The sequence below is a fragment of the Gigantopelta aegis genome, unplaced genomic scaffold (assembly GCF_016097555.1).
Source record: "Gigantopelta aegis isolate Gae_Host unplaced genomic scaffold, Gae_host_genome ctg6476_pilon_pilon, whole genome shotgun sequence".
NCBI classification, from domain to species: domain Eukaryota; kingdom Metazoa; phylum Mollusca; class Gastropoda; order Neomphalida; family Peltospiridae; genus Gigantopelta; species Gigantopelta aegis.
Window position 1 is genome coordinate 435 of NW_024535063.1, and position 13,213 is coordinate 13,647.

Here is a 13,213-nt window from a genome sequence, read left to right on the forward strand (position 1 = left end):
TGTCATGAAGGAGTGTTCAGTAACGTATCACGACGCAGTGTTCAGTGATGTTCCACCAAGCAATGTTCAGTAACGTGCCAATACGCAATGTTCAGAAACGTGTAATGACGCAGTATTTAGTAACGTGTCATGACGCAATGTTCAGAAATGTGTAATGACGCAATGTTCAGTAACATGTCACAATGCAATGTTCAGTAAGGTGTCATGACGCAGTGTTCGGTGACGTCCCACCACGCAATATCCCAGTAACATGTTAAGACGCAATGTTCAGAAACGTGTAATGACGCAGTGTTCAGTGACGTCCCACCACGCAATATCCAGTAACATGTTAAGACGCAATGTTCAGAAACGTGTAATGACGCAGTGTTCAGTAACGTGTAATGACGCAGTGTTCAGTAACGTGTCATGACGCAGTGTTCAGTAACGTGTTATGAAGCTGTGCTCAGTGACGTGAGACCACGTTATGCAATGTTCAGTAACGTGTCACTACGCAGTGTTCAGTAATGTGTCATGGCGCTGTGTTCAGTGACGTGTCACCACTCAGTAGCGTGTCACCAGTATGATTCTATGACGCAATGTCAGTAACCTGTCACCACGCAATGTTCAGTAACGTGTTGTGATGCACAGTTCAGTAACATGTCATGACGCAGTGTTTAGTAACGTGTCATGACGCAATACTCAGTAGCATGGCACCACGCGGTGCTTGAAGAAAATACGATGGACATAATGAAACAACAGCGACAAGACTTTGTAAGATTCAGTTTATTGAAATAATCCATGATATAATGTGGCAGTGCGTAATGTAAATAATCTAATCTTGTGAGAATTGTGTAGATGCATGTTGTTGTTGATTCTAGTGTTTTGTACCACATGGCGGTGGCACGTCATTCGGCCAGTCACACGTTTGAAGTATTTCATTAAAAACTGTACCTGAAAAAAACCACCCGGAAATATAGTTAGCATTATTTTGTTTAATCAATAATTGTATACACCAAGGGGTGGCTGGACTTGATGGATGGTGATGTTACAGGAAAGGGATATTTGGTTAACATCTCGATCACAAGTGCCGAAAAACATATGCTTTACGTCGTATTTGAGTCAGAGGTTCACAGTATTAACGACTGTTTGTGCTGGTATTAATGGAAACTCGTACTCACCCCTTCCTTGGAAACGCGTAGAACGTTGGAAACGTGTGACATACACGTCTAATCAACAACAACAATAACACTTAACAGATAGAAGCATCATCCCTATATACGACAGGAGAAATCGGTTTAAACCTTGCATGGTGTACAGACTTACATATGGATGGGTGGGTATGTGAAATGATGGATATATGAATGTACGGATGGATGGATGGATGGATGAGTGGGTAGATTGATGGAAGGGTGGGTGGATGGAAAAACGGACAGACGGATGGGTGGATGGATGGACGGACGGACGAATGGATGGATTGATGGATGAATGCTCATTCGTGGTCTGTTATTTTTTCATACCTGGTGTACAGAAATTGTGTCCAAAGAACGTTCCGCCGTGACAGGTGAAATACGACCTACAATGTTCGGTTTGGTCGGCGTATGCGCCGTCATGTAGCAACGTGCAGTTCCTGGAGACACCGCATGGTGGAGGAACATTGTGTGGACTGCAGAACACAATATTATCATAATTATTAGTAAATCGCCAAACCTATTGCTGACAAATAGCGATAGTTCGTGTTTTCTATCATGTTTAAATCCTCACTGAGTGACATAAACGTGCGAGACAGGGGGATGGTATGGAGCAGGAGGGGCAATCATAAAATGACGCCCAAAATGTATCAAATCAAAATTGAAACGAGAATTCGCGTCTCTGTTTTTCTTTTTTTCTTATTGTTTTTGGGTGAGGGTGGGGAAACGGGGTTGTTACTCAGTACAGATATCATATTTATGGATGTCATTGTAGTTTTTGTAATATTATTGGCAAACGTAAAACTAAATTCTGGTTGAAAACTAACCTACCCTCACCACCCCCTCCGCAGACTTTACTTACTGGTCACAGTTGCCGGTGTTGCTGTTGTACACCTGAGTGGCATTACAGCTTACGACGTAGGCGACGTGGTTTCGACAGTGTATGAATTCCCTACATCCTGCGTCATAGATTCCGTCTGGATGACTCGAACAGTCGACGCAAAACACTGAAGAACATTAAGTATTACTCATCTTAATGTGACTGTATACATACACAAAATACAAAAGATATAATCTTAAGTAAAACTGTTCACAATATGCTAAGAACGAATCAGAATGAATGAATGTTTAACGACACCCCAGCACGAAAAATACATCGGCTATTGGGTGTCAAACTATGGTAATGGAAACGAATAAAGTGATGATCAACAGCAATATAAAAATTCAAGATTTAAATAAAAACAGTGTAAAGAACTGTGCAAAAATACAAATATCACAGATATATACGGACTTTTATTCAAAATTTCAATTTTATCTCGAAGAAAACAAGGGGATTTGTGCTGTAGAAACAACTCACAATATTTTCAGAAACAACTAACAAAAGCTTGCGAAATATTGCATTTGTGTATTTTTTTTACAGTCCTCATAAAACTAACTTGTACTGTTTATACCCTGTAATTTATGATTTTAAAATTTCCCATATTTATATCCTCTCTCCCCCACCCCACCCTGTCAAACACATTTCTTGGAAACACTTATTAACCGCACTGCACCGCACGTTTTGGTTGGTCTCAGTCTTAATGGGTTCGTGTGTTTGCATTTAAAATTAATATCCATGAGTTTCAGTTTTAGTCCCAGTAGAAGTGTGAAACTGTCCATAGTCATCGACCATGGCGCATTTACAGATGACTTCTTTCTTGCAATTTTAGATAGAGGCAGCTTTGGCAGCTGTTTCTTTGACTTTATTAACGGGAACAAAGTTTTGTTTCTAGAAAGCTCTATCAGTGGGCATGGCATCATGAAAAATTATATGTATTTTGACGCTTGGTGTTTATCACCGTGCCACTTGGAAGAGTTGTGGATATGGGATATCCTTATAGTATATAATCTTACTGTACCATCGGGAATCTTACTGTACCTACAGTGCAGTATTGTATCTATACAGCATCAAATGTGGAGAGTCCAGGCCTGTTTTCATGGTCACACGATATAATGCAGACATGCTGAACAGAATGGAATGACAGGCGGATGTAGTATTATAGAATCAGTGACACTGGTGTTTGCCTTGATGCCACTTATATTGGTGAATTGTAATAAGGAGGTGCTATAGTACTGTCGGAATTAGAATGAAAATTATTTTCGTCGATTATTTCTTTCATATTAAACTGATAAGTAAATATTTTGTAAATACCCATTCAATAATACTCTACCTAATTTAGCATTTACTTGTTTGGGCTCTCATTGATGTACAAGGTAGTGTTTACTCTTGAAATTAAACTAAAGATGTCAGTAAACAAGTGATTTGTGACCTTTATTGGAACAGACTATAACACATATGTGTCAATTTCATTGAATTGCAGCATAAATTATTAATTATGACCAGCATATTTAGTGAATATAAATTCAATATAAGTACATTAGAAATGTACACAATCTTGCAACAATTTAAAGGTGCTATATCATAATAGTCTTATTCAACTTACTGTGCTAGCACAACAAATATGCTATTCAACCTGAGTCATACCTACACACTGCAGAATTCTCTCCCTTGCCGGATATGCGCAATGCTATCCTTGCACGGGCTACCTGTAACTTTATTCTCAATTCTGCAGTCCACCTGTTAACACCTGTTAAGCTTTGGCAAAAAGTTTTCTTTACTTGTAATTTTGTGTTTGTTTTTTTGGTTGAACTTGACATACGGTTGGTAGTTGGGAATTCTGTGTTGAATTTACCATGTCCGACGCGAGTTCGTTGACAGCTAGCGCACGGAAAGTTTGTGCGCGAGATGGTTGTCCATTTCTTTTACGACGTAAAGACACACACGTGTTGTGTCCGGACTGTCGGTCTTGTTCTCAAGACCGTCAGTGTGAGATCTGCGCCACGTGGTCTCCTGACCAGTGGGTTCGGTTCGGTTCGCAGACTCAGGTTTCGGGTACCAGCAAAATCTTGTCGTCTGCTTCGGCAGTAGTCGGCAAGTCGGACTTAGTGGGTAGGTCCCATAAGTCTGTAGACACTTCTAAAAGTGTCCGGAAAGGGGGGAAACACAAGGGTGTTTCTTCTTCGGTCCGTGTTACGAGTACAGTTACAGATACTTCGGGAGCGCCCCCCCGGGCTCCTATTGTGACCGTGGTACGTGAGCCGTCTTCGTTAGTGACGGCGCCTTCTTCTGTTTGTGTGGCTTCGTCGCGGGCGTCGCCATCGTCGTTACGGTTACCTTTACAAACAGAAGGGGGGCAGGGTGGAGTCGTCGCGGCACCGGTTTTGACGACTTCATCGGTTACCGAGCACATGCACTCCGTTGTGCATAGGTCCACTGCTTCGTCCGCAGAGCAGGTGGCCCCGACTTTGCCTTCGATTGCTGACAGTCGCTTCGGCACCTCAGCATTCTCAAGGCCCGAGGAGAGTTCTGCCAGTTTGCTTCGAACTGAGCCAGTTGTTCCGATGCCGGGATCCGTCTCTGATGGCATCCCGACCGATGTTTACCGTTGGGTGGAGGACTCATCCCGTTTGGGTCCTCCGTTTGCATATGTTTACCCCAAGGGTCCGGTGACTTCGGTAGCAACGGACATCTCCTCACAGTTTGCACCGTCTTTGGTCCCTACCTCTTCGACTTTACTCGATAGAGGACGAGGTTCGCGCAGATACCCCTCGGTTGGGGGTACTCTGTGGCCGCAAACTCCGACCGTTCCGCACTTGGCGCAGGAACGACCGTTAGGCTTTCAGGAAACGTTGTTTCGGAGTTTTGTGGAATTTTTGAACGCTTCGCCTCAGTTGGGATCATTGCTTTCGCAGACGGGACCGACGGGTGCGGCTCCCATTCCCCCCCCCACCTGGTTTTCCGCCAAAACCAGCAGAAACTGCGTCTCGACAGCAGTTTGACGATGCAGTTAGGGATTGTCGTTCGGTTCCTATTGTTTCCGTCTCGGGAGACGCTGCCCCAGGGGCGTCTCGATTAGGGGGAGGAGTCCATATCGATCTTCGGGATCCAGTGGACAGTGACCTGGCTTCAGAGGAAGCGTCGGTTGGACCGGATTCTGTCGCTGACCCAGCTCTCTCTCACTTCGGTTCGGAAGTAGAGGAGGAGTGCGATTATCCGGCGGTTCTGGCTTTTGTCAGGGACCAGGTCCGACAGGTATGCGGGGACGCTATACCTCAGGTTGAGGCCCAGCCTACATTCAAGGGTGTCTCCTTCGGGAACCGTTCTTTGAATTTGGTCACTCCTCGTGAGGAGTCGGGTTTACCACTTGCACAGGAGGCGCACAGTTCACTTTGTGACATTGATGTGTTGATCACTGGCAGTGATCGTATCCTGGGAGTGGGTGTTGATGAGTACCCAACGGCACTGCCTACGGGGAAAATCCTAACGGGAGCGCGCATTTTTCGTGCCGACTCCTATGAGACGTTGGGGGCGGATTTTCTCGAACATCCGGCGGTCGTTCCCGCTAGTGTCCGAGCCGCTTGTTCCCCATCGCCGCATGTGTCATTGCCAATCGCGGATCTGGAATCGTTCGAACGGCTGGCTAAGTCGATGTTCCAGGTTAATAACCATTTAGGTACGTTCCTATTTGGCTTGGATAAGGCTGTCGAGAGCCTTCCCGCGATGGCGAAAGGCTGTTTGGAGGCTGCGTCAAAAGCCTCTAAGCATATCGCTCAGTTATCTGGCCGATTGTTTGCGAACAGTCTTTTGTTACGGCGTGACCATTACCTGGCGGGTTTGAGTGCGTCAAACGTTGCGAAGACGTTTTTTTCGTACACGTTCGGTACGGGAAAATTTACTTTTCGGTCCCGATTTTAATATTGTCCTAGACAAGGATTTGTCGCGACCAGTCCCGAACACTCGACCCTCAACCTCTGGTAAACGTCCGTCCACGTTTTCGGGGTTCAAGCCTCCTCCTGTAAAAAAGGCTGCTTTTTTACAGTCGGCTCAGATCCCTAGGGTTCCTGACACTAGGAGGCAACCAGGTAACAACCCGTCTTCCGCTAAGCGAGGACGCAAACGTCGTACTGCGTTCCGTTCTCAGTCCACCAAAGGCGTTGCGCCTACGGGTGGTAAGCGGTTGGGGTGAGGGTACGTGAACGATCGGCAGTTGCTTTCGGAGGTACCGTTAGCAAACATACCCGTGGGGGGCAGGCTCCGCCATTTCCTTCGAAATTGGTGCAAGCTGCCTGGTCTCGACCCCTGGGTTCTGTCGGTCGTTCGACACGGTTACAAAATACCCTTTTCTTCGAGCCCCCCTCTTACTTCCACTCCGAGAATGCCGCCGTTACCGTCCGCGGATCGGCGCGTTTTAGTGGAGAGTATGATTGCCGAGTTTCTCGACAAAGGGGCCATCCAGAGAGTCAGTCTGGACACTCCGGGATTTTATTCTCATCTTTTCTTCGCCCGGAAGAAAAAATGGGGAATGGAGACCAATCCTAAATTTGAAGCCACTGAACGTCTACGTCGATGTTCCTTCCATGAAAATGGAAACGGTTCATTCGGTCCGGAACCTGCTTCAAATTGGGGAGTGGGCTGTGTCGATCGATCTGAAAGACGCATACCTCCATGTCCCGGTGCACAAGGCGTTTTGGAAGTTTCTGCGCTTCCTGTTCGACGGGAAAGCGTACGAGTTTCGTGTGCTTCCGTTCGGTTTGGCGACGAGTCCCCATGCTTTTACACGTGTGGTAAAAGCGGTGGTAGGTCATGTTCATTTGTTAGGGGTTCGAATGCATACCTATCTGGACGATTGGTTGATCCCAGCTTCGTCGCAACAGGAGTGTCAGACCAATGTCGGGTTGGTTTTGGACACGATCCTCCAATTGGGTTTTATTCCCAATTGGGTGAAATCGGAGTTAACGCCGGCTCAGATTTTCACATATCTCGGAGTGGTCTTCGATCTTGTGGTAGCGTCGGTTCGTCCCACCGATGCGCGTATCCACAATTTCCAAACGTCGGCGCGACGTTTGATGGGGGAGCAAAGTACTACGGTACGATCTCTCCACGTGGTGTTGGGCCACCTCGAATCTCTGGCCTCATTGATCGTGCGGTTCAGACGATTCAAACGACCACTCCAGTGGCATTTGTCCCCACGGTGGGACGGTCACAATTGGGACACGATAGTGCCTCTGGGCCCATGGTTCACTCATCCGATACAGGAGTGCCTGTCGGACAAGTGCATGTCCCTATCGGTTCCGTTGCACCCCCCTGCTCCGGATCTGATCCTGTTCACGGATGCGTCGCTGCACGGGTACGGGGCGCATCTGTTGGATCAACACATTTCAGGGGTATGGAATCTCTCCGAGAGGAAGCTTCATATCAACTGTTTGGAGATGGAGGCAGTGCATCGTGCCTGTCTTCATTTCCGGTGTGTTCTTCGACACCGTCGAATTCTGTTGAGATGCGACAATACGTCGGTAGTGGCATATCTCAATCGTTGGGGTGGAACCAAATCGGAGACTTTGGGTCGCAAAGCTCTTGCGATTTTGGAATTCTGCGACCAACTAGGGACCACTATGTGGGCGAAACACATTCCTTCATCGGTGAATGTGTTAGCAGATGCCCTCAGTCGACATACCCCTGTTCAGACGGAGTGGATGTTGAACAAAGGGGTGGTCGCAGCGGTTCTTCGGGTGTGGGGCAGTCCACAGGTGGACATGTTTGCCACACGGTTGAACAACCAATTGCCGGTGTTCGTGTCCCCGGTACCGGACACATTGGCGTTGGAGTACGACGCGTTAAGTATGGATTGGACGGGACTGGATTTTTATGCCTTCCCTCCTCCTGTCTTACTCGGCAAGGTGTTGACCAAAGTGGTCCAAGAACCTTGTCACGTGACGTTGATAGCTCCTCTGTGGGTGGCGCAGCCCTGGTTTCCACAGCTCCTGTCACTGTTAGTGGCAGTCCCATTCCGATTACCAGTGTTGTCCGATCTACTCAGCCAGCGACTGAGTCAGACGGTGTGGCATCCGAAGCCGGAGGTCTTCCGGTTTCACGCGTGGAGGTTATCAGGGCTTCCTTGCGACGCAGAGGTTTTTCGACAAGAATTGCGCATCTCGTCTCTTCAGCAAAGCGCAATTCTACCGAGTCGGTTTATCAGTGTCACTGGCGTATGTGGGTTCGTTGGGCGAACGCACGGGATTTCGATCCCTTATCGCCTACTGTCAACGATTTAGCGGAGTACTTTCTGGCGTTGGTCCAAGAAAGGAAACTTAAAGTCACGACAGTGAAAAGTCACAGAGCTGCGATTTTCACTACTCTTAAACAGTGTGGATGTCGTGACTTTTCTACCAACTTGGTGTTGCATGATTTACTTAAATCATTACAATCCACGGTTGAACGACCTTCCATTATTCCGAAATGGAATGTCTTTCTGGTGTTGCATGCTCTTAAGGGTGCGCCTTATGAGCCATTGAGGTTTGCTAGTCTTCGTGCCTTGACATGGAAGACTCTGTTTCTGGTTTCACTGGCAGCTTGTCGTCGGATCAGTGAGATACATGCTTTTTTGCATGATTTGGTTGATTACAATTCGGACGGGTCTGTCACTTTACGTACCGACCCTATCTTTGTTGCTAAAAACCAGTCTCCAGGGGAAGAGTTTCCACCTACTGTCATTCACAGTTTATCTCGTACACTGTCATCTGATAACTCGGATAGACTTCTTTGCCCGGTGAGAGCATTGAAGTATTATTTGCAGCGTACGAAAAACCGGCGGCAGGGTAAAAAGAGATTGTTTATTTCTTATACCATTAGGCCGGGTGATGTCACAAAAAAATGCTTTGTCTCGATGGATAGCAGCTACCATCAAGCTAGCATATGAGATGGCGGGTGATCATGTGTTACGGAATTTCTCTGTTAAACCACATGAGATCCGAGCCATTTCTGCTTCCCTGAATTTTCATGACTCTTTAGATATTATAATAAAGGTCATGAATGCAGGGGTTTGGAAAGGACGGGCACACTTTTGACCGTTTCTATTTCCGGGATATGGCGGTTGGTCCTGACGGTACGCGTAGGATCCAGACAGTCATTGCGGCTCAACACGTCGTGTCTGTGCGCAGGGCAACGGAAAGGGGTCGACCTCTTTTCCGTCCGACTGCCATCGATTCACGCTTCGGACATGTTTAACACTCCACCCTTTTCTGAGGGATGGGGTTTTTTGTAGTGTTGTCTACCATTTCCTCTCCCTGGGGAGATGTTTTTCCTCCCTTTCATGGGGATGAGTTTTTCTTTTGGGAAGCCCCTTTTTATTCCCAAAAGTTTTTTGACTCCTTGTTACCGTATGTCGTGGTTCGTCCTATCTCCATGTCATTACTTCAAAGGAGCTTTTTGGGTACGGGTAAGTCCTCTATTTTCTTACCTCCTCCCATTAATGTTGAATTCACGTGCTCTAACGGTGTCATTGCACGTCCGTTATAGCATATTTGTTGTGCTAGCACAGTAAGTTGAATAAGACTATTAGAAAATTTGTTTCTAATTTTCATTATTATTCATACTTACCTAGTGCTAGCACAACAAACTATACCTCCCACCCACCCCTATGAGGCTTTCCCTCGGTGGGTGGACTTTGAACCGAGAATGAAGTTACAGGTAGCCCGTGCAAGGATAGCATTGCGCATATCCGGCAAGGGAGAGAATTCTGCAGTGTGTAGGTATGACTCAGGTTGAATAGCATATGTGTTGTGCTAGCACTAGGTAAGTATGAATAATAATGAAAATTAGAAACAAATTTTCTAATTATATGCGAGCTGTGATAAAGATTCTCCAATAAAAATTTATTTTCTACCAGTAGATAAAATTAATTCCTATAATCATTTATGGGCATATTGTTAAAGGTGTCTTCTTTAAATGTTAAATCGAAATTTTATTTTAACAAAATAATAATAATAATAATAAAAATTTGCAATAGCTGTCATTGTGCAACATTGAGATAGTACCTTTAATACCGGTATAATGGATCACTCATAATGGTTCTTGACAGTTTTGCTCAAAAGATACTTATAAATGACTACAAATATTTTATTTGGAAAGGGATAGGGGTAAACCATCATCAAAAACAGTCCCTCATATATTGTAACAGCAATGGAATTGACATACGTTGACCTAACTTTGTTATAGTTTGTTCCAATAAAGTGTACAAATCACCTGTTTACTGACATTTTTCTTTTAATTTCAAGACTGAACACCACTTTGAACATCAATGAGCGCCCAAACAAGTAAATGCTAAATTAGGTAGACCATCATTAAATAGATATTTACAAAATATTTACTTGTCAGTTTAATATGTAAGAAATAATCGACGAAAATCTTTTTTATTCTATTTCCGACAGTACTTTAGTCATTATAGTCAGTCGTCACCACCACAGTAACACATATTTGTATAGCCAAGACTTCTTTTCTTCTATTGCATGCACGGTTGTAGTCTGTTTTATAGTTGCTAAGACGGGTCCATTAACCCGGAACTGTAGTCCGCCTGAAACTACTTTATTGGTGTGTTGGCTAACATTTTGTTGATAGCTGCAATCTTAGTCATAAAATCACAAAGACTTCATAATAACGTCTTCCAAGCTGCTTCCCGATCATATAGTAAGACAGAATCACACGATGATTGTACCAAGAGCGATTGAAAGAAAGAAATGTTTTATTTAACGACGCACTCAACACATTTTATTTACGGTTATATGGCGTCAGACATATGGTTAAGGACCACACAGATTTTAAGAGGAATCCCGCTTTCGCCACTACATGGGCTACTCTTTCCGATTAGCAGCAAGGGATCTTTTATTTGCGCTTCCCACAGGCAGGATAGCACAAACCATGGCCTTTGTTGAACCAGTTATGGATCACTGGTCGGTGCAAGTGGTTTACACCTACCCATTGAGCCTTGCGGAGCACTCACTCGGGGGTTTGGATCTGGATTAAAAATCCCATGCCTCGACTGGGATCCGAACCCAGTACCTACCAGCCTGTAGACCACAACGCCACCGAGGCCGGTAAGTGCGATTGTTGTTCAGCGATCTTTCGCTTCTGAAAAAAAAAGTGGTAGTCCCTCTTGTAACCATCACATGTGCATCAAGTCCTCGGATGCCAATATTAACGGTTTAGCAAAAATAGTATCTTGATAGTTTACGTTTTGCAATGTATGTACCTTAAGTGTTTTTCGCGTTAAAAAACATTTGATTTTTCAGTAAAGCGCGTGAAACAAATGGTGACAGATGATCAAACCTGCATAGCATATGGATCAAATAATTTGATCACTGATCCACAAGACAAAATGTTAGAACCAGCAAGAAGCAATGTTAAGACTTTGAAACGGTACTACGTAAATACCAGTACTATAGTTAGACTATTTCTAAAATTGAGAAGAAATCTATATAAATGTTCAGAACATTTTAAATTACTCCTTCTTCTTTTTTGTTTCTTCTTTTTTTGTTTTTTTTTTGTTTTGGTCTGATTATTTTGACATTTGGTCGATAGAGGAAAGAGAGTATCCCCGCTACCACCACATAGGCTACTCCTACCGGTAAAGGAGTAAGAGATCATTTATATGCACTTTTACATATGTAGGGGGTGGGACGTAGCCCAGTGGTAAAGCACTCGCTTAATGCGCGGTCGGTTTAGGATCGAACCCGCCGGTGGCTCCATTGGGCTATTTCTTGTTCCAGCCAGTGCTCAACGACTGGTGTAACAAAGGCCGTGGTATGTACTATCATGTCTGTGGGATGGTGCATATAAAAGATCCCTTGCTGCTAATTGAAAAGAGTAGCCTATGAATGGGCGACAGCGGGTTTCCTCTATATATGTGTGGTCCTTAACCATATGTCTGACGCCATATAACCATAAATAAAATGTGTTGAGTGCTTCCTTCCTTCACATATTATGTAGGACAGTACATACCACGGCCTTTCGTGAACCAGTTGTGGTGCTCTGCTTAGGACTATCAACAAAATCCCCCCCCCAAAAAAAAAAAGAAAAAACATCTAAAAAAAACCTAAACCCCCCCCAAAAAACAACAACAACAACAAAAACCCTAAAGAAACAAACAAAAACAACAAAGAAAAAAAGAACAAATCCACTCACGCTAATTGCTCCCGCGACCCATAGCACCTCAGGCAAGCACTCTACAACTGAGCAACATCCCACCCCAATTCTAAAGTAGAATGACATAAACCCCCAAAAAATCACTTCGTTTACTATAACACTTTCCGGAACAGAATTATATGCATTTCGCCGAAAATTGTATGATTATATAAAAAATATTGAAAAGTATACCTGCCGGTAAAAGTACCAAGGTGACGGTAAAAGCGAGCAAATGCATGTCTCAGGTAGTCAGGCAGCACATTATCTGATACAAGCACGATATAATGCAGACATGCTGAACAGAATGGAATGACAGGCGGATGTAGTATTATAGAATCAGTGACACTGGTGTTTGCCTTGATGCCACTTATATTGGTGAATTGTAATAAGGAGGTGCTATAGTACTGTCGGAATTAGAATGAAAATTATTTTCGTCGATTATTTCTTTCATATTAAACTGATAAGTAAATATTTTGTAAATACCCATTCAATAATACTCTACCTAATTTAGCATTTACTTGTTTGGGCTCTCATTGATGTACAAGGTAGTGTTTACTCTTGAAATTAAACTAAAGATGTCAGTAAACAAGTGATTTGTGACCTTTATTGGAACAGACTATAACACATATGTGTCAATTTCATTGAATTGCAGCATAAATTATTAATTATGACCAGCATATTTAGTGAATATAAATTCAATATAAGTACATTAGAAATGTACACAATCTTGCAACAATTTAAAGGTGCTATATCATAATTATATGCGAGCTGTGATAAAGATTCTCCAATAAAAATTTATTTTCTACCAGTAGATAAAATTAATTCCTATAATCATTTATGGGCATATTGTTAAAGGTGTCTTCTTCAAATGTTAAATCGAAATTTTATTTTAACAAAATAATAATAATAATAATAAAAATTTGCAATAGCTGTCATTGTGCAACATTGAGATAGTACCTTTAATACCGGTATAATGGATCACTCATAATGG

The 13,213-nt window shown here is 43.8% G+C and overlaps 1 protein-coding gene across 1 annotated transcript; it reads right to left on the reverse strand.

Moving 5' to 3' along the window:
- Window positions 1-760: 760 nt before the first annotated feature.
- On the reverse strand, window positions 761-12,478 carry LOC121366645 (chitin-binding domain protein cbd-1-like). Its single transcript, XM_041491014.1, has 4 exons — window positions 12,415-12,478; window positions 2,029-2,173; window positions 1,497-1,642; window positions 761-930 (listed from the first exon to the last, which is right to left on the reverse strand). Exons 1-4 carry the CDS (start codon window positions 12,458-12,460, stop codon window positions 854-856), a joined length of 414 nt encoding a protein of 137 aa, XP_041346948.1. The 5' UTR covers window positions 12,461-12,478; the 3' UTR covers window positions 761-853.
- Between the last annotated feature and the right edge of the window lie 735 nt (window positions 12,479-13,213).